Source organism: Lissotriton helveticus, chromosome 8, assembly GCF_964261635.1.
Source record: "Lissotriton helveticus chromosome 8, aLisHel1.1, whole genome shotgun sequence".
Classification (NCBI taxonomy): domain Eukaryota; kingdom Metazoa; phylum Chordata; class Amphibia; order Caudata; family Salamandridae; genus Lissotriton; species Lissotriton helveticus.
This window is the reverse complement of record NC_136069.1, coordinates 184708775-184736145: the sequence shown is the minus strand read 5'-3', so window position 1 is coordinate 184736145 and position 27371 is coordinate 184708775. Positions and strand designations below refer to the sequence as shown.

The window sequence follows — 27371 nt, the reverse complement described above, 5'->3', positions numbered from 1 at the left end:
CTGAGCAAAAAACGATGGATTTAAGCCCAGATCTCTGAACTGGGGTGAATGTATGACATTGATCTGCCTTCTGTCCATCAATTGTTCTTTTTGCATTTGTCACCCCGAGTGGGACAGGTATGCTCAGACAATAGTCCCGTGCTCTCCATGCCACTGGAATTAAGCTATCCTGGTTGATGAGGGCTGAAAGCCCGAAACCGGTCCTAGGATGCTTGATTCCGGTCCAGGGAGGACCTGGCCTGGCAGTTCGGGCTGGACTGTTCTCATTGGGTGCAGGATCAAGACTGATTTGCATATGGCTGGGTCCAAACTGGAATGGCATGGTGAGCAAAGAAACAATGGATTTAGGCCCAGATCTCTGTACTGGGGTGAATGTATGATATCGTTCTGGATTCTGTCCACCAGTTGTTCTTTTTGCTATATTATGATTGAGCAGCTAGCTGGCTGACATGAATATGAAGGAGCCTTTGTGGGTTTCCTTGAGTCTAGATTCTCCTGAAGAATCCCTTTCTCTTCTGAGCCTTGCTTAACACATGTGTACATAAGGAGCCCTGTATTCATGACCTCAATGTTTGAGACAAAAAATAATCATGGATTTCTGAACAATGAGAGTAAAAGCATTAAGGTAACATGTTGTTCCTGCTTATATTTCACATGCTTTACATAAACCTGTAATCCCTATGCGTGTTTGCTTTTTCCTGAATTAAACCTCAAATAAACATATCCATTCTTTTAATTAAATAATGTTATAAGCTGTAACTGGTCAGTGAAATGCTAAACGTACAAAAAATTGGTATGTTTTGCTATTTCTAGCCACACCCCTGACTCCGCCCACTGATTTAATCTTCGGTTATTCCCGCCCCCTGATTCTCCACCCACAGTTCCCCTACTTTTGTTTTCCCACTTCGACCACTGGATGCGAGAAGTTCTTGGTTCGATGCGTGGACTGCAGCGGCGACGGCAACAGCTATAGCGGCAACGCTCTTCTCCACGATGCGTGAAGATTCCGCTCGATGCGACAACTACAGCGGTGCCATCCAAGATGCGACGGCGGCGCGCTTCTCAGGGATGCGAGGTGCTCTTGGTCGATGCGGTGCAATGCGACAGTTCCAGCGGCGACACCCTCCTTCGGAGTTGCGACGGCAGGCACAGCGACGGCGACACGCTCCGACCTCGTTGGGAGATTCTTCTCCTGATGCGGTGCATTGCGACTACTACAGCGGCGACACCCTTCTTCTTCGGGGGTTGCGGCAGCAGCAGCGATGGCGACACGCTTCCTCTTCGTTGCGGCACTCTTCTCTCCGATGCGGTGCAGTGCAACAGTTCCAGCGGCGACACACTCCTTCGGAGTTGCGACGGCAGGCACAGCGACACGCTTCTTCTCATTGAGTCGCGCTTCCAGCTCCTTGCGACACGCAGTTCCTCAGAAGGCCCAAATCAGCAGCAGGCACTTTTAAAAGAACTCTGTGGAGCTCGGGGGTGAAATCTGTGGTCCCTGAGACTTGAGCAGGAGGCAAGCTCTTTTCCAAGCCCTTGGAGATCCTTCACAAGTTGAAAGTAAAGTACACAAAGTTCCTTTCTCCTTCCTTTGGCAGTAAGGCAACCACTGCAGGCTAATCCCCTAAGCAGCACTTCAGCTTGGGAATAGTCTCTCCTCAGTTTTCTTCAGGTTCCTCTCCTCAGTAAAGGTTTCTTCTTGTAGTCCAAAAGTGATCTATGTTCATGGGATCAAGGTCCCAATATTTATACCCAGAAATCCTTTGTTCTCTGAGGGGCCTTTGCCCAGTCCAAACCATTTCTGAAGCACTCTGTTTACCAGACTTCTCCTTTCCTTTCACAGTGCAGGGCATGCACATCTTACGCCCCACATGAGGTGGAGCCAGCATTGTGGAAGGCAAGTACAGTCCTGGAGCACTTTGTTTACAGGACTCCTTCTCTTATTTCCGTGTGCAGGGCAGAGACATCAGCCGCTCCCCAGGGGGTGGAGCCAGCATTGTGGAAGGAAGGCACAGCCCTATTCATGGTTCAGGTGCAACTCCTCCCTCCCATCTAGATGCAGATCTCTCTATTCACCACTGGGTGACTCAGCGTGTCTCCTGGAATTCCCCAGCCCTGTCACTCACAAAACCAGACCTAGGAATACACAAACTAGCAGAGGCAGGTTTGAATGGTTAGACAAGCAAATACCTACTTTCCAAAAGTGGTATTTGCAAACACAGAATATTAAAATAAACTTTACTAAAAGATGTATTTTATTATTCTGAGTTCAGGCATACTAAACTCGAATTTCTACCATGTTCTCTGAGACAGTTAGGATTATAAAATGTAATAACTCTAACAGCCCATTCTGGCCCATGGAGAACAGGTAGCCTTGCAATAGTGAAAAACAGAAATGGCTGTAATTCACTATTAGGACATGCCACAGACATCAGGGCTTGTCCTACCTTATACTTACAATTCACCCTGCCCTTGGGCCTACCATCGGGGGGACTGATATGAAGAAAAGGGAAGGTTTAGGGACTGGGAAGTGGGTGCACTTGCCCAGTCAGCATGACAGTACCAGACTGCACACAAGCTCTGCAATGGCAGACCTTAGACACATTTTACAAGGCTGATTCTGTGGGTGGCACAACTAGTGCTGCATGCCCACCAGCAGCATTTGGATTTACACGCCTGGGCACACTCAGTGCACTAGACTCGGGTCTGACATGTAAACCAAATAGCCAAACATGGAACCACTGATAAGTACATCAATTTAAATAGGGAGCACTTGCACTGTGGCACTGAATAGCAGTGGCACAGTGCCCAAAGCATCTAATACCAGCAAAAACACATGAGGCAACAGAAAAAATGGAAGGGCGACCCACGCCAATGGTGCCAGGTCTAACAGTAATGAAAAAAAGCAGTTTCACATTTTTACTGCCAGAACACAAAAAATACATGTTCTGTCCATGAAATCTGCTGCATCCTGCCTTAGGGCTCAGTAGGCATGCTATGTGGTGATTTACACATGTTTCAGGGGGACATTTGACTTTGCCATGGCTTTAAATTGCAATTTGAAACTGTTCTTCCAGTCTGCAGTGGCAAAATAGGAGACTCTTTTTACCTTTGTAACACTCAGGGTGGCACAATCAGTGCTGCAATCCCTTGGGGTGACTCTCTAACTTACAGGCCCTGGGTATCATAAGCTAGAGACTTAAAGGTAAGGTGGCTATGCCAATTGGGTATTGCCAATGTAACTTACACTTTTTGGGGTCAGTGCACTGGCACTGAGATCTGGTTAGCAGACATCAGTGCACTCTGAGTCGAAAAACCAGCGTCAGTAAAAAAAAAAAAAACATAGGTGTGATCCTACGAAAAAGAGGCATTGCCTTACAAGGATAATGCTGCTGCCAGTGCAATGAGACAATCTTTGGCCATACCCAGCAAGCTGTGGATGCAGGGCCTTTGGTCATTTCTTGCACTGAGGCCCTGTCCACCACACTCCATTCCCAGGGCCTGCTAAACAGTCTTGCACTGATGTGGACTGAGATAAGAATCCTACTTTTTAGGGCTCGGCTATAACGCGCTGAAAGCGCGTTCTCGCCGAGAACTATTGTCGGCGTCTCAGCAGTCTGAGTCGCTGAAGTGAGACAAGACCTGGCCGCGCGCAGCGTTTTTCCATAGGATAACGTTGTGCGCGCGGCCAGGTCTTGTCTCCACGGCATGCATGGCAGGCTGGATCGTGTCGCACGCCTCTGTGGAATGCAGGGGGAGTCTGCATACCAGGGCGCGGCGCTGATCAACAAGCAGGGTCAGGTTTTTCACTAGCAGTTTCTAGCCAGGTCTCCTTCCCCTGTGCTGCCTGCAAAGTGCACTTGTACAGAATTTCTATTTGATACATTTTTAGTGTTGCCCTTCAGTTGTGTGCCAAGCTGATGTACTATGGTATTGACGGAAAATGTCGTCATTGTGTTGCCAAATGCCAAGGAAGACTTGTCATGATGTACTGTAAATAGAAAATAACTTGATTTTTCTTCGTTATTTTGCATGCGAGGCTGTCATGATTACATTGCGTAATGTCCGCTCAAGAATACACATTTGCACATTGCAGTGTTTGCATCTTACTGGTCTGCAGTTGATCATTGTGTTTGACCAAGGTCTGTACAATTCAAAGTCTATTCCTTCATTATTGTGTTTTACAGAGTATACTTTCATTTTGACTCATACAAAGGCGTTTCAAAAATTAGTTCACTGCATATTTATAGTTTGATTTTTGAAGAGCTTTTGTTATGAGAGGTTGTAGAAGTGTTCAGGATTTTGGTTATTTTACTTGTGATCGCTGCATATATTTTTAACAGTTGGATGTTTGTAAAAATGCATATTCTGCCCTTTTAGATTAATCTGTTCCTACTATGTAAGTTTTGCACACTTTGGCCTTTGTTACATCTAGCCAGGAGTAATCCCTCTTATTTATGTGAGAGTTCTGTTAATTCGGGGGGAGCGGACATAATAGGGAATACACATTTTTGAGCAACGTGTGGGAATCCTTGATGCCAAAAAATGAGATGGGCAATGCACTGCTGTTGTCGATTGGGAAAGTTGAACTCTTCGTCTTATTTTTAATTGAGTATAAAGGTGCTCCAACTGGAGGCGTAACCGTCCGTTTACGCCGAAGTGTAAACTAAAGATATGTGTGAGCAAATCAATGCGCACATCCCAGTATAGTGGGCACTCCCTCTGGTTCACAAAAAGGACTCCTCTGTTTTTGTTCAAACGTTTATTGGTTTGAATTGAAATTCATATTTTCATTAATGGGTTATTTTTCATCCAGGTTTATCCTTTACACAAAAACAACATTGCTCCAATGCATTTCGAGTTGAAAACTCTTTCTCAAGGAGCTCTGTGAAGGAATGAGAACGATCTAAGTTTGTATCAGCATAGCATTAACAGGTAAATCAAGTGAAAACGACATTCTCAACGGTGAATGACAGCAAAATTAAATGAATGTAAACAATCTGTGCGTAAAAAGCCAGTGTGACTTTTGAACCAAAAGTGACTTATCACATTGTTTCACATGCGTGATCAAATTATGTAAGAGAATGGTCAGTGCACCCAAAAAGGAAACCAAGATATAAAAGCAGATAGTAGGAGAAAGCGGTAGGCAAATGAAAATTTGCTCACGTGTGTGCCGGGCAGACACTGCCGTGCTGGATGGGACGGAAAGAAAAAGCAGGTTAGGAAAACGCTCTGTGGGCGGGTACTAGCGCGTTTGAGACACACTCGAAAGTGTTGTCAAAGCTTACCAAAGCTGGATTCTTCAAGGGACTGCAGGGGTCTCCGGGTTGGTTAGTGGCGACGTGAAGTCGCTGGCTTGCAATGCGGGGTCTCATGCGAGGCTGACTCTGTTATGAACGCGCGGCGGGCTGACTGATCATGAAAATCAAGGAAGGACTAACTCGGAGCGACTTTGGGCGCCATATTGGGACGGGTGTTTGCCGCAAGGGAAAGGATAGTGAAAAGCTAAGAAAGGAGTCGTCAAACAGTGTAAAAAAATGGTAGAGGACACCACAAATAGTAAGACAAAAGGGTTGGTGCAACAAACCATGAATTAATAATCAAAAATAAGTAGTCAAAAAAATGCAACAATAAATTCATGTGTACACAAATATGTAAACATATATGTAAACTCGCACAATTATTAATGTGTCCTTATATACCCAGCCGGGTATTTATAGGAAGCAACTCAGTTCAATGCGGTCATTGAGACCGAACGGTTTATAAGATTGCAAACGGTAAATCCATGAAGTCTCTCTTTGGAGGAGGAACTTGCTGTTATCTCTTCCTTCTTTTTTATCCACAATCTCAAGAATCATGAATTTCAACTGTGCCACTGTATGATGATTTTCCATGAAGTGTACAGCTACACTTGATTTTGCTTGCTTTGTCCTGATATTAGATTTATGTTCATTCAATCTGACTTTCATTTTTCGCTCAGTTTTCCCTATGTAGATTTTCCCACAAGGACACTTGAGAAGATAAATTAGGTTAGACGAGTCGCATGTTGCATTGACTTTTACCTTGATTTCTGTGCCTCTCATTGGGTGGTTGATTTTGTTACCACTGATAATGTTGTTACAATTGTTGCAGTTAAGGCACGGTTTTGTGCCTTTGTAGATGGGTTGAACAGGTGTTGCTTTCGATAGGATTTCCTTGAGGTTGTTGGCACGAGTGTATGCAAAAATTGGAGGATCTTTAAACATATCTTTGAAATCTGGTTCCAAAGCCAAAATTCTCCAATGCTGTAAAATAATCTTCTTGTATCTACCACTTAGTGTGGAATATTTCGAAACAACTACCATCCGGTTTGTTTCTTTTTTCGTTGTCTTTTTAAGAGCTGTTTCACGTGTGATTGCAGATGCTTTTCTTCTTGCTTCCACTGTGGTGTTTGCCGGATAACCTCTGGCTGTGAATCTTAGACTCATTTCGTCAATCCTTTGAATGTATGTATCCGGATTGGATACTATGCGTTTTAATCGTAACATTTGACTGTATGGGAGATGGCGCTTCAATGATTGTTGATGAAAACTTGTGAAATGCAACGTATTATTGCGATCGGTTGGTTTCCTGTGAAGGTCTGTGATTAAACCAGTTTCAGATCTCTTGATCAGTACATCCAAGAAGTTGATTTGTGTATCATCCAGATTCCATGTGATTTGAATTCGATCATCTTTAGTGTTTAGATTGTTGAGTTCATTTTCCAGCGTGGTTCTAGTGCCTTTCCACACAAAAAATAAATCATCGATGTACCGAACGTACATCAGTAGGTTGTTGGTCCAAGTTGGGTTTTCATAGATGTACTGTTGTTCGAAATCAGCCATGTAAATATTGGCGTACGCCGGTGCGGCGCAGTTGCCCATAGACATCCCAGATGATTGTTGGAACCAGTTGTTGTTGTGACAAAAATAGCTATGGTATAAAGTATAAATCATGAGCTCCATGAGGAATACTTTCAAAGTTTCTGAGATGTTGCTGTGTGCTAGGCTCTTTTCAATTGCTTCAATTCTTACAGAAAGGCACGTCTTTTATCCCCACTTCATTTACCAATCAACTGGAATTGGAGACCAGCACATTCAAATTAACTAGAAAGTTAAGACTACGCCACTTCTTCGAAAATGTAATTCCACCATCATCAGATCAGAAAGTGGATCTTCTCTGTGGACTACGCCCCACAAGTTCATATATACCACCCGTTAGCCACAAAAGTATAGACACTTTTGAGACTTTAGTCAAACAGGATTTGGGAAAAATCAATTTCAGGAAAAAAACTAAGAACAGAAATTTAACACAGAAAGATAATGATACATTGAAAAAAATTGCCAATAACAAATTGATCAAATGTATTAAGGCTGATAAAGGCGGGGCTCTCGTCGTCATGAATTCTAGCATGTACAACGCCAAAATGGATGAACATATCGGGAAAACCGATACTTACATTCCATTAGATTCTAACCCCACGAACCTATATAAAACCACACTAACAGTGATTATCAACGCAGCCCACGACAAAGGAACCATCGATGATCGTACCAGGAAATTCTTATTGGTAGATTTTCCAAGAAGTCCCACCATAACCCTGTTACCGAAAATCCACAAAAATCTGATGGACCCACCCATGCGGCCAATAGTGTCCACCAAGGGATCCCTCCACGAGCCTGTGGGAAAATTTCTAGATCGGCATTTGCAACCATTCGTGAAAGAATTGAAAAGTTATGTAAAAGACACAACGGAATTCATTCTCAAATTGTCGGAAATCAAAATAGATAAAAATGACAAGATTTTCTTCTGCACCGCAGATGTGAATAGTTTGTACACCTCAATTCCACACGGAGGTGGAATTGAAGCAATTGAAAAGAGCCTAGCACACAGCAACATCTCAGAAACTTTGAAAGTATTCCTCATGGAGCTCATGATTTATACTTTATACCATAGCTATTTTTGTCACAACAACAACTGGTTCCAACAATCATCTGGGATGTCTATGGGCAACTGCGCCGCACCGGCGTACGCCAATATTTACATGGCTGATTTCGAACAACAGTACATCTATGAAAACCCAACTTGGACCAACAACCTACTGATGTACGTTCGGTACATCGATGATTTATTTTTTGTGTGGAAAGGCACTAGAACCACGCTGGAAAATGAACTCAACAATCTAAACACTAAAGATGATCGAATTCAAATCACATGGAATCTGGATGATACACAAATCAACTTCTTGGATGTACTGATCAAGAGATCTGAAACTGGTTTAATCACAGACCTTCACAGGAAACCAACCGATCGCAATAATACGTTGCATTTCACAAGTTTTCATCAACAATCATTGAAGCGCCATCTCCCATACAGTCAAATGTTACGATTAAAACGCATAGTATCCAATCCGGATACATACATTCAAAGGATTGACGAAATGAGTCTAAGATTCACAGCCAGAGGTTATCCGGCAAACACCACAGTGGAAGCAAGAAGAAAAGCATCTGCAATCACACGTGAAACAGCTCTTAAAAAGACAACGAAAAAAGAAACAAACCGGATGGTAGTTGTTTCGAAATATTCCACACTAAGTGGTAGATACAAGAAGATTATTTTACAGCATTGGAGAATTTTGGCTTTGGAACCAGATTTCAAAGATATGTTTAAAGATCCTCCAATTTTTGCATACACTCGTGCCAACAACCTCAAGGAAATCCTATCGAAAGCAACACCTGTTCAACCCATCTACAAAGGCACAAAACCGTGCCTTAACTGCAACAATTGTAACAACATTATCAGTGGTAACAAAATCAACCACCCAATGAGAGGCACAGAAATCAAGGTAAAAGTCAATGCAACATGCGACTCGTCTAACCTAATTTATCTTCTCAAGTGTCCTTGTGGGAAAATCTACATAGGGAAAACTGAGCGAAAAATGAAAGTCAGATTGAATGAACATAAATCTAATATCAGGACAAAGCAAGCAAAATCAAGTGTAGCTGTACACTTCATGGAAAATCATCATACAGTGGCACAGTTGAAATTCATGATTCTTGAGATTGTGGATAAAAAAGAAGGAAGAGATAACAGCAAGTTCCTCCTCCAAAGAGAGACTTCATGGATTTACCGTTTGCAATCTTATAAACCGTTCGGTCTCAATGACCGCATTGAACTGAGTTGCTTCCTATAAATACCCGGCTGGGTATATAAGGACACATTAATAATTGTGCGAGTTTACATATATGTTTACATATTTGTGTACACATGAATTTATTGTTGCATTTTTTTGACTACTTATTTTTGATTATTAATTCATGGTTTGTTGCACCAACCCTTTTGTCTTACTATTTGTGGTGTCCTCTACCATTTTTTTACACTGTTTGACGACTCCTTTCTTAGCTTTTCACTATCCTTTCCCTTGCGGCAAACACCCGTCCCAATATGGCGCCCAAAGTCGCTCCGAGTTAGTCCTTCCTTGATTTTCATGATCAGTCAGCCCGCCGCGCGTTCATAACAGAGTCAGCCTCGCATGAGACCCCGCATTGCAAGCCAGCGACTTCACGTCGCCACTAACCAACCCGGAGACCCCTGCAGTCCCTTGAAGAATCCAGCTTTGGTAAGCTTTGACAACACTTTCGAGTGTGTCTCAAACGCGCTAGTACCCGCCCACAGAGCGTTTTCCTAACCTGCTTTTTCTTTCCGTCCCATCCAGCACGGCAGTGTCTGCCCGGCACACACGTGAGCAAATTTTCATTTGCCTACCGCTTTCTCCTACTATCTGCTTTTATATCTTGGTTTCCTTTTTGGGTGCACTGACCATTCTCTTACATAATTTGATCACGCATGTGAAACAATGTGATAAGTCACTTTTGGTTCAAAAGTCACACTGGCTTTTTACGCACAGATTGTTTACATTCATTTAATTTTGCTGTCATTCACCGTTGAGAATGTCGTTTTCACTTGATTTTCCTGTTAATGCTATGCTGATACAAACTTAGATCGTTCTCATTCCTTCACAGAGCTCCTTGAGAAAGAGTTTTCAACTCGAAATGCATTGGAGCAATGTTGTTTTTGTGTAAAGGATAAACCTGGATGAAAAATAACCCATTAATGAAAATATGAATTTCAATTCAAACCAATAAACGTTTGAACAAAAACAGAGGAGTCCTTTTTGTGAACCAGAGGGAGTGCCCACTATACTGGGATGTGCGCATTGATTTGCTCACACATATCTTTAGTTGGAATCCTTGATGCCCCATTCCTGCATGTTTTACACGCTGTGAGCATATGTGCGCGTGCACCACGTCCGACTCACACATAGGTATTAGCATGCAGATGCTATAATGTCTGGAGTTAGATCTTTAGCTGGTAAGGAGCTAGAGAATACTTATTTTTGCGTATCTATACTATATGTGCTGCATTTAGTTCATATGCATTAAAGTGCTTTTTTTTTTTACAGTAAAGAACGGATGACAATCCAGTCAAAGAGGCACTGCTTTGTTTTTCAGTTGCCTAAGTGTGTACGCCTCATCACTTCCTTCATTACACACACGGACACGCACACACGGACACCACCACTCCCATGCACACACGGACACCACCACTGCCATGCACACACGGACACCACCACTGCCATGCACACACGGACACCACCACTGCCATGCACACACGGACACCACCACTGCCGTGCACACACGGACACCACCACTGCCGTGCACACACGGACACTACCACTGCCGTGCACACACGGACACCACCACTGCCGTGCACACACGGACACCACCACTCCCATGCACACACTGACACCACCCGTGTTTAATTTGTAAAAAAAAAAGTGCCAGGGCTTTCATTTGTAAAAAATTAAGTGAAAGGGCACTCGTCAAGAGGCTACTGTAGTTTGCCATACACATTAGGCGACTTTGAGCTATTGGCATTGTAAATGACAATGACTTTTATTTATGTTTTGGTTTTTAAAACATAAATAAAAGACCTTGTCATTTACAATGTCAAGACCTTAAACTCGCGTTCATTTACAGTGCTAATAGCTCTAACTTTTGCAATGCCGAGACCGTTGCATTGTAAATGCTTGTTCTATATCTGATGGGCAGTGGGTGCAGGGATGTCCCTGTCCATGGACCTCAATTCCATATTCCTTATTCCTAGCACCTACTAAACATGAAATCCAGTCATGGTTTGTAGGTCTTCAGTTGCCCCTGCACAAAGAGCCGATTGGGCAAAGCCGACTGCGCTTAGCACTCCTGTCCCCACATTCTGCAACCCTTCACCAGAGTCCACTGAGAACTTCACAGAAGGTAGAAGAAAGGGCACGTGAGCAAAGGATGTGTCCAGTAAACACTACAGCAATACATTTGGGAGCTAGTTTTGTTTGGTTCATCCACTTTTTTGTAATCTACTTGTCCTATACCCAGCCTAGCCCAGCCTGTCTCTTTTCTCCTATTTTCATTGCATTCTGTAGCTTGATAGCAAGGTTTGGGAACGGAGGAAAGCTGGGCATAATATAGTCATCTGGGAATATTTGTAGTGCTCTTCATCCATTAGACTCTTTTCTGTGGCTGCCAAAACCACTCCCTGTCTATGGCTTAGCTTCTGGCAAAAGATCATCTTCAGCCATCCGCCCAGATTCAAAAGAGAGAGTTGTAGGCGATGTAAGGTGTTAGAAATGTATGACACTCTTGTAAGTATGGTATCAAGTGCCATTTCAATTGCTGCAAGAAGGCTTCCAGGAGTTGGAAATGAAAGGTCCCTTTCGAACTTAAAGTACCGTAGTTATTACTGGCTGAGTATGTTTTATCAGTAGGTACATTTTCCTTTGTAATTCCTGCAAATAAGCAAGTTGATCCAATCTGGTTTTCAAGACCTCTAAACTGCCATTTAACAAAAAAAACGTAAATATAATAACTCAAAGCCGTTAATAACCAATTACCCCAGAAACACCAGAAAATATGGAAGCGATGGGCCAATGATCGATGTTTATATCTTGAACCTATCTCCCCTGCGCTCTTTAACGATGATCTGCCTTGACGTTTAAAGGTTGGGTATGCGAACTGTGACTAATTTTACATATGCTAGTTTAGCGCAATTGGAGTCATTATCCTATATTGCTTACATGGATGACGTGACACTTCTATTCTTTGTTTATTTATTTTCATGTTCTTCAGCCCTATGTGTCCTCATTTTTTTCAGACCAACTTAATATAAAAAGTTGACATCTTTACCACTGCCATATCATGTATATAATGTATTGCCCTGGATCCTCCTGGGCTTATTTTGCCTGTCAACAATAAAATCTGTTGTGAAAAAAAATCCATTTCAGCACGTGCTTATGTAAAATATACAGTTGTATCAAAAAAAGTATCATCTTTAACTGCTATTTCTTTTTCTTTTTGCAGTGCATTAAAACCTGGTTGCACGCACAAAGTACGTGCCCAACATGTCGTGTTCATGTCCTCCTGAATGAAGATTTCCCCGTGCTTACAAGCAGGAAGCGACCTACATAATACTATAGATATATATATATATATATATATATATATATATATATATATATATATATATATATATATATATATATATATATATATATATAGTGCAGTCAAATTGTTGTACCACACTGTTTCGCCATTCCGTTCACTCAAGCAATGATTGCCTTCCCTGACACTCTCACTTAAGAGCATCTTTCTAATACTAGTCACAAATGTCCAAAATCTGAGCGCAGGTATGGAAGACTAGTCATAAATGTCCTAAAGCCGACAACAGCTTTTTAACAATATTCATAATTGTACAAAAGCAGAGCATGGCTTTGCAATACTAGTCCTAGATGTTCTAAAACCAATAATAACTTTGAAATACTAATCATCAATGTCCAAAAGCCAAGCGCAGCTTAGTAATGCTAGTCATAAATGTCCACGAGACAAGCATAGTCATGAATGTCTAGAAGCCAAGCGCAGCTTAGTAATGCTAGTCATAAATGTCCACGAGCCAAGCATAGTCATATATGTCTAAAAGCCAAGCGCAGCTTAGTAATGCTAGTCATAAATGTTCACGAGCCAAGCATAGTCATATATGTCTAGAAGCCGTGTGCAGCTTAGTAATGCTAGTCATAAATGTCCACAGCCAAGTATGGTCATAACTGTCTAGAAGTCAAGCGCAGCTTAGTAATGCATGTCATAAATGCCTAGAAGGCAATCACAGATTGGTAATGCTAGTCCTAAATGTCCGGAAGCCTAGCACGGCTTTGTAATGCTAGTTATAATTGTCCAAAAGACGGCACAGCTTTCTGAGGCCTTTCTCTCCTCCTTTTTTATTATGCTGCGTTTTTCCCATGAGCATGACATGGCTTTCATGTCGGCGCCCCTCCCTTAGGTTAAAGGCTATTGACATAACATAGAAGATTAGCATTAGAAAGTGAAGCACATCCTAAGAATCTTTAGCACTTATTTTACACTATCGTAGGGGCCATTTTCATAACATAGTGAAAAGCCTGTGAGAGGCATTTACTATTAGATTATGTAGAAAAAGCTTGATAAATTGGTATCTTGGTCTCTATTGGGATGCATTAAAGGCCTTAGAGAATGTACATGTTTTCTGCCTACATGAACAATCCCAGATTAGGACCCTGACGTTTAAGGCTCCCAATGCTTAATGAGCAGGGAGGCACAGGTAAAAGCTGCAATAAAGTGTACATCTACAGCCAGTTGTCAAATAGAATCCGGCCCCTGTATCTTCCAGACTGTAACGTCTTTAGTAAAGTAATACCTAATAGTATTATATGAGCGGCACTCTGTATAGACTAGCCCATCCTTATAAAGTAGTTTTTCTTATTGTAATATTAGCTTGTCCTGTTGCCTGGTTTAAAATACAGCTAGTTGGCTGGAAAGAAGGTCCTGTGCCTCTTACAGGAAGATGCCTCTAGTTGACTTGCAAAAATATAGGCTATATGGGCCACAGAATGAAACCCTTTGGCCGTAGTATTTGAAAATGTCAATGGTAATGGCCAGATCTATATTGTGTGATTTGTATTAGTCAGTGGTATGTCAATAAATAACATTTTGTATGGCATATTAAATTCCTGCCAATACTTTATACTGTTGACCAATTCAAATACCCCTCCACAAATCTATTTGAGTAATGTGGTTAACATGGCCAAAAAATGAAAATATATGTGACACAAGGTTGTGTACATGTCACATTGCTACAAGTTTATACTAGACAACCACCAGTGGGCACAGGCAGTTGCAACACATTGTTTTCCGTGCATTATTCATAACCGAGACAAAGTCCAATTGTTTATTCTGTGACCTTTATGACTGTCATATCATAAGAAAGATGTTAAACAGTCCCAACAGCTACTTTTAAATCATGCTAATTTGTTGGTCTAGCTAAAGTGTTCAAATTATTTTTATCATTTACATTTTTTATAAAAAATCCTTTCTCGAAGAATTTGGCATGGTAAATGTTTACAAATTATTTTATTCACTGAGATTGTTGTTTACTGAGATTGTTTTTTAACTTTTTTCTCAAAGTATGTGGGAGAGCTTAAGTTTTCAAATAATTGCATTCATTAATTTGTTTTAATTCGTTTCTCATTGCATGTAGCACCTGCTTTACTTATTGGTATACCTTTTATTATAAATGGACGATTTTTGTTGAAAATCTATTTAGTATTTGCCAGGCCCTGTAAACTTAGTTGGACTATGAATGTGAGATATGGATCAGTGACTGGGTTAACAGAAGGCATATAATCACAATATCTAGATCTTGATACGGAGCATGCCGTACTTGTAAAATAAAGAATAAGCGGATGCGGAGGTGTTGACTCCTATATTCAAACAGGTTACTGTGTCACAGCACATATTCACGTAGTTATAGTATCCATTTAAATACACAGAATAGATTCCGTAAACCATTTTTCTCTCTGATGCGAATAAGTCACATTCAAAAATTGTGTATGTTCTTTATTTTATTAGAAAGTAAAATAGGGTAATTTTGCTAGCATATCCAAATCTTGCATGTGTCTTTCCAATCATCATACCATCCCCCCAGCACTTGGTTTCCCATCAGTAAGGGGACCCCAACCGTTGATCACTCAGCTTCCTTTTGAATTTTTTTTGGAGAGGGTAGGAGGGCTTATTAAAAGTTTGGAAGCTACCATATTCCCAAACCGGTCTCTTCCAGTGAGAGGTATGACATGGCATTGCAGGTTTCCACAAGGTGAGTCAACCACTCACCGGTTAAAGCTTTCACTTCTTCCCTCTGGACTGGGACTCTGGCTTTAGCGCCTGAGATCGTAAGATTGTTTCCTACTCAGTCATTTAACAGAATCTCTTTTCGAATCCCTTAACTGGTAGATTGTGGGGAGGTTTGGGGAAGCCAGCGGACTTCAGCCATCCTAAAAAGCTACGTGCTATCAATATGGCTGATAGGATGGTCCCCATATCAACACTTCAGAAAATGTTGTTACATCATTTAAATAGAGTAATAAAGCATTCTTATTTTTACATCACTGGATCTTTCATATATCCATATGCTTTGAATTATTACCCTCCTTCAGGTTTGGACAGCTCATTAAATTTGCATTTCAATGGTGAAGGAATCCATTATATAGACTGCATTCAGACCTCTTCTGCTTGATGAAAGGTCTAAGCTCTGCCTCTTGAGGCCATATTTAATTGTGTGCAGCTTGTTCTGCATGAGAAAATTCTTGAGTACACCTCTTGAGTGTTTTTGACATTTTGTTATGCAAAATACTATAAAATTCAACTGCTTTATTGTACGTATGGGAGGGTATCCTTTGAAAGCTCACTCTTGCGGACTGCTTAGCTGGAAGAGCTCCACTTATGGTTTTCTCTGGAGAATGAAGGATCCTCATTATCTGACATTTGGTAGTAGCGTGTAAGAAAACCTTAGATGGAGCTTGTTGAAAGTAGCATGGACACAATCCACGAGTTTCTCAGGAGACTTTCAGGCATCCCTTATGGATATGGTTATAGACGGATCCTGCCTATTTGGTGAAAATGCTGACTCTGCCTTAGAACGTTTTAAGAAGAACTGGGCTACAGCAGACCTCTCAACCCCTGCCAGACAGTTCCCTCACCAGTTTCGGTCTTTCTAAGTCTACTCACGAGGGTGGTGTATAGGCAGTATTAGACTCCTCCACCCGCACAGCAATCACCTTAGTCCTTTTGTATCCTGAAACTGGGTTCAGGTAGGTACTACGAATATTCCCAAGGGCACTGACTTTCCCTTTTCACTTAACGTGAAGCTTCAGCTGCCAAGATGCTTTAGTTTGCCATTAGCAGTCCATAGCCATCTTGTGTGAGGCATAATCCAACACTTTCTCACAGAATGGCAATCTGTCACATCCTACATAAGAGTCCTCCAGATTGTCCAGTAGGTCTACGCCCTTCCATTCCTTTCCGAAATACTGCAGCTTTCTTTCACGTTAGAGCTTCTCTCAGAGAAGCACTTTTCCAACTGTCTGCACGGTACTTCCCTTCTTCAGAGATTGGAGGTGCCAGTTTTCCCCTACTTTGAAAACTGGCTGTTGAAGGCAGGCTCATCACAGTTAGTCGGGGACCACCTCCAGATGATGGCAGTGCTTTAGAACGTCACAGACAGAGTTCTGCTGAAAATACCGAAACATCAATCAGCTAGGCCAGCCCTGGCAGCGCTACAATGGCTGCTGATCCAAAAACGAATCTCCTTTAAGGTCCTGTGCATTGCGCCAATGGCCTTTTATGGAAAAGGCCCACCCATCATCCGAAATCTACTTACCTCATATGTCCCCAGGAGAGTCCTCCGTTAAGGCAGTTTAAAACTCCTGTTGATACCTGGGGCCAGGAAAGCAAGACGGGACACCTGCTCCTTTGCTTACCTGTTAAGTAAACTTCGGAATAGCCTTCCTCTCTCCCTCAGATGTTAGGAATGCGAAGGCTGTTTTAGGAAACTTTCAAAAACTCATTTTTTTTTAAAAATGCTAGATAGAACCACAAGATCAACTGGCTAACCGTAGTGGTTGTTGCATTAAGTGCTGGGAGGCCCAGTCGGGTAGCTACATTATATATATATATATATATATATATATATATATAAAGTCGCACCTGACTTCTTCACAGAGGCTTTGTTTTATTGGAGCTGTCTTTGACAAGGTGCAGTTCAGGGCCTTTTTCTGTCAGTACAGTAGAGCTGTGATCCTGATGTTTCAGCCACAGTCCTTGAGACAGTTCTCTGGCTTCTTTGTCTGTTAACTTCTTGCCAGGTGCCAGCTCTGCACTGGAATCCGAAGTCTAAGTGAGCCCAGCACCAAGAAAACTGTTGGATTCCATCCGGGTTTTTGTGGAGAATGCAGGAGGTCTGCAGTGGTGGCTGACTTTTGTGATCGATCTGTCACTGCTGGGTTGTGGAGGTCCTCTGAAGGAGGTGAAGATCAGAGCACTCTGGTCTCTGGCAGAAACCCAGCTTAATTTGTGGGCCATTCAGTTGGCACTTAAGGCCCGTCCATCAATGGGAGCCTGTTGAGGTTCTCAGAGGCAGCATCACTGCTATGTGATATTGCAACAAGCAGAAGGTGGAGTGGGGTCCTGTGCCAAGAGGCACTCCCCCTATGGAGTTGTGTGAGGCGTCAGGACATCTGGCTGATCATGAACCACCTGGCGGGATCTTTAAATGGCAGGGTGGACAAATGCAGCCAGTGGCGCCTGGCGAATCATAAATTACATTTGCACCCCAAGATGACACAGGCCATCTTACGACAGTAGGGAGAACCCGAACAGGATCTTTTCATGACTGTCACAAACACACAGTGCCAACACTATTGCACAATGGAATTCCACAAAAAGCCCTCTCTGAGAGACACATTCCAGCTAGAGGGCTCACCTTTCCACCACTACCTCTCCTGACCTGAGTCCCAAAGATCAGCAACGAACAGGCTAAAGTCATCCTAGTGACTCAGGAAAGTGGTACCCAGAACTTTTGGGCATGAGCATTTCTCTTCCGATCAGGCTACATCTTCAGGAGGATCGTCTGTCATAGCAACAGGACAGAGTGATGCAACCAAACCTGTGCACACTGCATCTCTTTGCATGGAAATTGATGCAGCGGCAGTTGACTGTGTTAGATATATCACCTAAGGTCAGGCAAGCTACAAGGTCTAAGGCAAATTTGGCAGGGCACTAAGACAAATTCGGGGCCTGGTGTGGAGTCCACAATACAGACCTCTAGCAAGTAAAACTGTTGGATGTGTTGTTGTTTGTTTTGTCTTTGGCTCAGGAGGGTCTTGCAGTGGGCACTATTAAAGGCTGTTTGTAGGCCATTTAGCATTTTTGTGTTTGATGGGCCCACCGTCCTTGTTTAAGTCACCTGTTTTAATGCATTTTCTTGAAGGTTTGATGCATATGTTCCCTTCCAAACCATTTGTGAAGCCACATCGAGACTTTAACTTAGTCTCGATGTTTTCCTTCTGGGTACTCCCTTTGAGCGGATGCTCAGCTGCTCATTGCGTCTTCTGACCTTAAAGACTGTCTTCCTCATTGTCATCACTTCAGCTCATCACGTAAATTAACTCCAGCCCTTTTTTTTTTTACAACTGCCCTGCACCACCTCTTTTAAGGACAAACTGGTGCTGAGGAATCGGACAGCCTTGTTGCTGAAAATCATGATTCTTTTTCTTGCACTGTTCTTTGCACTGACAGACACCTCCAAAGAGGAGGAGAGACTCCATCGGGTGTACTCCCAAAAAGTTAAAACCCTTAAATTAGCACACACTGAAGGAAGTCACTTAAACGCCACTGCCTCTTAAAGTCACGTATATGGACCCATTCTCACTCCTGGTAACTTACCAGCATTCTCTCAGATTTGCGGCAGTTTGGAGCAGGCGATTCAAGATGGCCAGGATGGAGCCTAGTACATCCTCCAGTCTGGCCTGGATACAGCAGACAGCTTAAATAGAGAGGTCAGCACTAGCATGGTGTTCCAGCGCCATGCATGGATGAGATGCCGGGGCTTCTCGGGTCATGTTCAGTAATCACTCATGATTATATACCTTTTGATGACTTTCTCTTTGTTGAGAAGGCTATGCACTCAAGCGCTTAACAGAAAGTACAGCTACTGAGCTCTCCCTTGGTCTTTCCACATCCACAAGCAGCTTAAACATCAATTTTGCCCTTTTCGAGGCATCTCGAGTTTTGCCTTCAGGCAGTTTCAAGGCCCACCACCAGACACATCAGTCCTTTCAGGGTCGAGTTAGGCAATTTTCAGGCCAAAAGAGGCAGCAAACTTCCCAGTTACTAGCCACTCTGGCAGCAGCCTCCAAGCCGCTTTAGTTTGTCCTTACAGTACATGACCATTGCATGGTAGGCAGGATCACTCATTTGCTCTAGGAGTGGCAAGCCATAACATCCAATATGTGAGTCTTGCAGATAGTCCAACAGGGCTACCACTGCCATTGTTTTCCATCCTCCCACATCTTCCATCTACAACAGAGCAGCTTTTAGAAGACCATTTGTCCATTTTACTGCAGAAAGTCCAGGCCTTTGGGAGAAACGAGACAAAGAGAGGGTACCACCCTTGGAAATCGTAACCCTGTTTTAGATCTTCAATCACCTCAATTTCGTCCTGTGGGAGAACAAATTATAAATGCTCACGCTGGCTCATGTTCTCTCTGCTATGTTTCCAGGAGAGTGGATGGTGGCTTTGGACATGCAGGACGCCTATTGCCACTATTTTCTGCTACTTCCATAATAGGCAGAACTAAAAAGAAATGTCGACTGTTGAACAGTGCTCTCAATTAACTGTTGCAGCCAAAAAGTACTCTGATAACCTTTCATTACACTGTTCCCACCAGAAAGAGATTGTAGGATTAGAATGCCTTTGGGAAAAAGTCAACAGCAGTCACTGTGGTTATGGTTAAAGCTGCCAATAAATACATAGGCTTTTGCTGCAGGATATATCTGATTGAGACTTCTAAACACAGATTCCTCATCTTAGCATATTCTCAGACTGAATCTGGAAATGTTTGAGCAATCCTCTTGTGCGCTGGAGGTGGTGTAGTTTAGCTCCGTGTGTGATCATCTGCACCAGAAGTGGCGTGCGTGGTGCCTATATAGGCACCACCCCAGCGCGCTGACCTTGGTTCTTTCTTTTCTGAATTATCAGCGCAGATCCGTACATCAGCGCAGATCCGGACAAGCCCACCGCTGTCTTTTTTTGACCAGCTTAATTTGACATTTTGTCAAAGTCGACCAGTGTGCCTCTTTTTATTAAATTTTGACACAGATGTCCCCGAAGAAACCTACTGGGTTCAAACCTTGTGGTGCCTGTTACAAACCAATGTATGTGACCGACACCTGCCTGGTGTGTCTGTGGTGCTTAGAGGTGGACCATGGCCTGCGGTGAGTGCAGGGCCATGAACTTCAACGCCATACGGGCCATGAAGCTTTTAGGTGCTCAGCACACGACTCCGTGCCTCTTTAGGTCCCATTCGTGAGGGAGGTCTCAGGACCGCTCGCCTCGATATTCGTCGTAATCCAGACCTTCTTCCGTGAATTCCCACAAGAAGAAGTTCAAGCAGTCAAAACGCTCTTTGACTGCTCCACGATCTTCATATTCTCCGAACGACGCAAGGGAACCCACAGATCCAGGTACCATTCCCATGTTGTTTCTAATGAGCTGAGGCCAACACTGGGTCTGCTCTGTAGTTTGCTGGAGCCAGAGCGTTCCCCACCCAACTTTGAGACTTTTATGAGGCCATGAGCCTCATGTTTGGGGATTGAACGCCTTCAGAAGGGTCCGCTCTTTGCACCAGTCAGGCCCTCACAATGCGTTAGTGGATCCTGAATGGTCCCGACCTCTACTTCGGAACTTCCCAATGGAATGTTCCATTGGACTCATTACTAAAGCTGCTGATGCCCATTGGCGGTGCAGATCCTATTGTGATTTCTGATACAGAGTCGGACCGGCATCAACAGCTCCGGCGCCGTCTAGGCCAACATGGTCTGAATTGGAGATGGAACCCTATATTCCTGGAGGTCCCTCTGAGGAACATGAATGGAGGGCATCTGAGGATCCCTAGCAGAGTCCATGGCCGACGACACCTTCTAAGAGGACCTGGCTGACCCCAGTGGTTTGAACACATATCCAGAAACTGGCCTCCTCTTTCCTCCCACAGTAGCTACAGAGGAAGGGACTTCTTTTGTGATGGTGGTCCAGAGGGCGCTGAGGTCCGGGACATGCAGCTGCCCTCGTTTGAGGTCAAGACCAATGTCTTGACAGAGGTGCTTCAGATCCGGGGTATCCTCATCAGAACTCTTACTACCCGTTAATGAAGCCCTCACAGATGTCTGCTCAGGCATGGGACAAACCCTGTACTGGCACTCCTGTGCACAGGACCATTTCCCGCCACCATCTCCCCACTCGAGGGGGACCCAGTCTTCCTCTCCCAGCACCTCACCTATGAGAGGCTTGTGGTCCAGGCCTCAACCTCCAGAACAAATCACGGCACATTCCCTACCACAACCCTGGAATCCAAGAGGCTGGATACCTTCGGAAAGAAAAATTTCTCTTTCACCAACTTGGCACTGCAGTCCATGTATTGGGCCATTTTTCCCACAGTGTGTGGGAAACGGTTGTGCAAATGCTGCCCATGGTCCCAAAGGAGGACTGGCCACACACTCTCAAGCTATTGCTGACAGGAGAGATGTGGGAAAGTTCGCCAATAGATGCGGATTAGATACGCTTTACTCACTGGAGAGCCATTGCTTCTGTGGTGACGTTTTGATGTCAAGACTGTATTTGGTATTTATTCTAAAGGTAAGGAATCCGTCGTTAGATGTAGCCATCAGATGAACAATTTATTTATCAGTGGTAATCCACTTTCTGGTGGATATTCTATCTAACCTCAGACCTCTATCTAACTACTGCCCTCCTGGCTTCCCGTTCGGTGGTATACTCTCTTATTACCATCTGTCGCCGACCCAAGTACCACAAACCACCGGTTGCGTGTTTTAAAGGATTGATTGTGAATACTGAAGCCGGGAGCGCGGTTCAGACATAACAGTCTCTGTTATGTTTTCCCCGTGTTATTCTCCTTTCCGGTTTGGCCTTCCCTTCTTGTCCTGCGCCTGTGTCCGCTGCTGGCTCTCTTTCCATCACACGTCACCTCGGGAAAAAGAGTAAGGAGAGGCTGTCCGTAATCTGTTCTCTGCCCTTCTTACGGTTGACTACAGTGTCATCCCTCCCTTCCTGGGGTCCCCTGTCCCTCCTTAGAACCAGTGAGGGTCCTTGTGTTTCTTCACACTGTTCGGGGAATGCCGGTTCAAGAGGGTCTTTTGCCTTTTTGTGATTCCTTTGTCAAAGCTCCCTTTGTGACACTGAAGGGGACCGGTAGTGACTCCTTATGCGAGAGGGGAATGGTGAACGGTCCCGTTCCCTCCCTCTCCTCCCTTGTCCCTCCCTAGATCCCCGTGAGAATCACCTGCGATCACCACCTTCCCAGCAAGTGCCCTGTCTCCTGTAGCACTTTCCTGAAGCAATGACCTGTTGACAGGGTCACGGCCGCCTCGTCTGTGGAGCCTTCCTCCGGGGACGCCTCTCCTGTCATCTGGGTGCTCCAGTCCTCTTCCTCTGGGCCTCTGTTCTCCTCCTCTCCGTCCTTCTTCCTGTTGGTCCCCCTCCTCTCCGTCCTTCTTCCTGTTGGTCCTCCTCCCTCCTCCTCCCCATTCCGCTTCCTCAGTCTCCCGCTCTGCTTCGCTGCTCTCCTCCATCTTGCTCTGCTTCGCTGCTCTCCTCCGTCTCGTTCTCCACTCCCGTGCTCTCCTTGCTCTCCTCCGATGACCTGTCTGGATCCTCTTCCGAGACTAGTCGTGTTGCTCCGCCCCCTGACGTAACCAACGATGGCTGAGGTGGGAGTCTTCCCGTGCCCCCGTGGCATGCAGGGCCGTCTGCCGAGGAGACCCCATCTAAAAAAGTGCTAAATAAGAGATCCATACACTGGTACCTCCAATTTTGTTGCGTTTGTGCGTTCATTGTGTGCAGATAGAGTGAAGCAAGAAAGGGTCTTCAGCACGCACAGGCCTGTCATTGCGCAACAAGGCCAGCGTGGATCTGCATAACGCCACCAATTAGCGCATGGGAACACTGCTGTAAAAACTTCCTGATCCAGTCTGGAACCTCCTGTAATATTCTAAAGGGTTAAATCTGTGGTTAGATAGAGTATCCACCAGAAAGAGTGTTACCGAAAGTAACTTGTTCTTCTAAGCCTTTCCATGTGTACTCCTCTTCATTTCCCGCTTATTGTGGACCTTCTCTCCCAGTCAAGGGGCCAGTCTCCAAAGATTACACCTTCATGCGTGGAGAGTGAGCAGTATCATGTGAGTTCTTTTCAGTTTCCACCATCAAGTTGATCCTGTCAGTTCATCCTGAATCGAGAAAGTTGGCCTATTCTGGAAAATGCAATAAGTTTGTGACATGATGTACAGGCAGGCAGGTAAATAATTTGAAAGCATCTTTTGGCAAACATTCTACATTTCACATAGTCGGTGAGGGGGTATGATTCCAACATGTGTGATACCAAACATGACAGGGCTTGTTACAGCCAGTTTAGAGATGGTTTCGCGTAATGACGCATGGCCACTCTATGTATTATAATGGCTGATGCACTTACAACCCGGGAGAATGGACTCTGAAGGTTGTAGGCGTGTCCTGCTCATGCAGGGGCACCCTCACACTTAGAACTGAGCACCCTGCCTTCAGGATTGAAAGGCCTGCTTTAGGGGTGGCTTATAGGTTTTAAGAGCAGTGACCTCAGATATAGGGAAACCTATATCTATTGTAAGTGGTGCTATTACCAGCTTACACAGGCTGCAATGGCAGGCCTGTAGTTACAGTTTGAGTGATCCCCTATAGGTGGCATAATACATGCTTCAGCCCATGGGAGAACCCTGGGTACCTTAGTACCATATACTAGGTTCCGATAAGGGTACACCAGTTTCCAATCTGGGATGTACCCAAGTACTTACCAAGCCAATGTAGGGGAGAAAGCAGAGACTGGATTCCTGATTAGCAGTATCCCAGTCGGACTAGTCAGAAACAGCACAGCACCAGACAAAAAGTGGGGGTGACCATAAAAACAGATCCTACTTTCCTACACCCAGCAAGGTTGTAAAGTTGATACAGTCGGAGAATGTTTTATCGTGGTCTGCCTTTTTATGTCTCACAGAGACCAACTTTTCTTTTCAAGTTATCAGTGGTTGTTAGACTTTTAAATATTTTGGCAAACAAGCTTCTCTTCCAGGGGATCCTCATCAATGTATGTATTTTGTATGTATGTATTTTAATGCTTATTAAGCGCAGCTGTCACCCATCCCACCCATGCGCGGGACCCCGGAAACACTATATTATATGTGCCCCACATATATATACCCATATATATATATATAAAAATAAGCAATAGCAGTCTACTAAACATTAGAGCTGAATCATGCTGTAAAGAATTTCCACTATACATGGAAAAAACATGCATTAGAAAACATGAGAAAACAACCATGAAGTTTGTTTAAGAACTGTTTTAATGCTCAGAAAGCAGTATAAATTATTATAAAACACTGAAAACATAGGAAGCTCCCAGGCTGCATCGCAAATTCCCAGTCTAAAAAGACTGAACGGCTAACTTGCAGCTGAATACAATAAACTGACACCGTGCCTTTAAGGCACCCATGACCCCCAGCTTCCCATCATGCCTCAGGGGTGACAGTTAGGTCAGTTGTTCTTTCCGGCTCCTTCAGGAAGGATCATGGCAACACAGCTCCACTCATTTCTGTATTTCTGACAGAACTTTTCTTCACTTTTTACAGTTTTTTTACTTTTAACATCTTGTCAAGTAAGAATCTGTCATTTATTGACAGTTTGGTGGGTATTTTCTGCTTTGAAATTGTGAGAAGTTGGCCTGATATATGATGCTCACTAGTTCTAGTGATCACCTTGTATCAGTCCAAACAACCCTTATGGTGATTGGTTGTAAAGTCAACCGTATAGACCAGCTATCCTAGTAGCGTGGACAAAAGCAGTCTTTTAGGCTAATCTCTTTTGGCATGTGAAGCCAGCTGTTTTACCATAGTATAACCCCTTGAATACCAAATGAAAGGACACCACACAGGTTGTTATGAAAATAAACAGTCTATTTATTAATAACAACACCTCTGAACTCTTTATGAGATCAGAGGGTTAAGCACATGACAATACTAAAAAGGAAATACGAGTTCGCACAATATTTACACAAGTGCCTTAGGGGCACGACAAACCATATACTCAAAACAATGGAATGCGCGGAAAGAAAATACTGTAAGGAGATCCAGAGGCTGGAGGATCGGTGGGACTACGCTACAAACTAGGTAAGTAAGGAGCAGGAGGCCCACGGGACTCACGTGCAGAGTGGGAACTCTCACGCGGGATGCGTACCAACGTCTATGGATGCAACAGTTTACAAAATTATGGATTCCGGACGAACCCGGCTGGATGGAGGGAAAACAACAGTGGACCTGGACACTAGGATAGTGGACACAGACTTAAGGACCTAGAAGCTCTAGTTACCTAACCCACAGGCTGCGGGTGCATAGGGCTGAAGTAGTGTCGGGTTTGCTGCGTTGATCCCGGTGATGCCTGAAACAAGAAGTTGCTGGCAGGCAGCCAGATGGAGGAGTCCGGTGGTTCCAAGGATGGAACTTGGAAGAAGGAAGTCCTGAAAAGGAAGGGGACAGAGTTTTGGTCACTAGCCAGTGACGGTGCTGGAACGAGGAGGGAACCAGGGGCTGTCGCCGCGTTCAGGTGAAGGAAGGGTCGCTTCTCTCTGTAGCTGCGCGGACCAGGAGCTGTTCTTCACGACCAGGCTGGAGGCACGAGCTGTCCCACGTAATCTGCTGCTGTTGGCGGTGTCGGATCGTCGATCTGGACAACAGGCCTTGGCTAATGCAAGCCACACGGTGAAACAAAGATGGCGTCTTGAGTGGACCAGGAGGGTCCGGGGTGCTCCTCTTTTACAAGGAAGCAAGGGCCAGTCTGGGGGACCAGACTAGCAGTGTTGAAATCTTCGGGTCGTCGTCTCAGAGGGCACAAGCCAGCCGGCAAGTGACCAGACAACAGGAAGGGCAGCAACCAGTCAAAAGGGCCCCACGCAGATCACGGGGATGCTGGGGGGCTGGTCTTTGGTGCAGGAGCTGCGTCGGTGGGGGGCTTCTCAGTCCCCAATGCACTCACTTGAGGAACCCTCAGGGGTCGTGCAGGAAGCGCTGTGCAGGTTTCTTCAAGATGGCCGTCTCCACGTTGCTCGTCGCACCCACAAGTCCCAGCTGTGCTGTGGATGTGGGTAGAGGTCAGAGAGGTCTGGAGGTCCGGGTCTTGTCGAGCTGGGTCGTCGGATTCCGGGATGGAAGGACTTTACAGCAAACCACACAGGAGCTTCATGGTGCCTGCGAAGCAGGATGGTCACTCCCTGACCATAGGGGAGATTCTTCAGTCTTCTGATGTTCAGGAGGTCGAAGGTCAAGAGTTTCTTCGTGGAAGGTTGTCAAGATTAATCTAACTTGGAATGGGACCAGCTCCCACCTTTATCCGGCTAAAGGGGGCTGCACTACGACTAGGTCCCTCCCCTGGGTGGGACCAGGAAGGGGGGTGGCTACACCCCCTTTCCTTTGTCCAGTTTCCCGCCAGAGCTGGGGCTGGAGTGTCCCAGCAACTGGTTGGAACCGGTGTATGCACAGGGCACCTTGTGTGCCCCAGGCATGTCTCATTCCTATCAGCCTGGCCCTACCTAATACACAAAATCCTGTCTGGGGTGGTGCTAGCACCTCCCAAGGCAGGAAACCCTTTGTCTGAGCCTCCCTCGCTGGAAGGACTCCCAGCAGCAGGAGGTCAGACTTGTGTCTGTGGTGGCAGCATCCATTTTGTGATGCTGAGGCTTGAGTTAACTTTAACCGGGGTTTACAGTTACATACATGTCGCGTCCCTCTAGAAGGGTGGAATGCTAACCCCGTCGCCAGAATTGGCGAGGGGTTAGTATTCCAATTCGTACGACACCTTACTCGACATGTTTTGATAATGCTATGCCAAAGTTAGCATTTAACCGCGAGGATTATAATGCACTTAAGAGTATATGGTATAGCGTTATCATGGAACAGCTATAAGGACTTGGTTCCGCAAGCTGCAAACGGGCTCAGCTCATGGCAGAGCACCATCTCACATAATTCCAAGCACTCTGCCTTCAGGATTGATAAGGCCTGCCATAGGAGTGACTGATAGGAATATATGTGTCCATTTTAGGGTTAGATATAGGAATACTATATCTA

The 27371-nt window shown here is 44.5% G+C and overlaps 1 protein-coding gene across 5 annotated transcripts in view; it reads left to right on the top strand.

Annotated features, from left to right (window-relative positions):
- Positions 1 to 12606, top strand: part of TTC3 (tetratricopeptide repeat domain 3) — a 1911479-nt gene extending 1898873 nt beyond the window's left edge. For 3 of the 5 annotated variants that reach the window (XM_078656864.1, XM_078656865.1, XM_078656863.1), the window contains one exon: positions 12429 to 12606. In XM_078656864.1, coding sequence (XP_078512990.1) covers positions 12429 to 12536 — 108 coding nt within the window. In that variant the 3' untranslated portion in view covers positions 12537 to 12606. The remainder of the gene's footprint in view (positions 1 to 12428) is intronic. The other 2 variants (XM_078656867.1, XM_078656866.1) reach the window with 1 other exon arrangement.
- The last annotated feature ends 14765 nt before the right edge of the window (positions 12607 to 27371 follow it).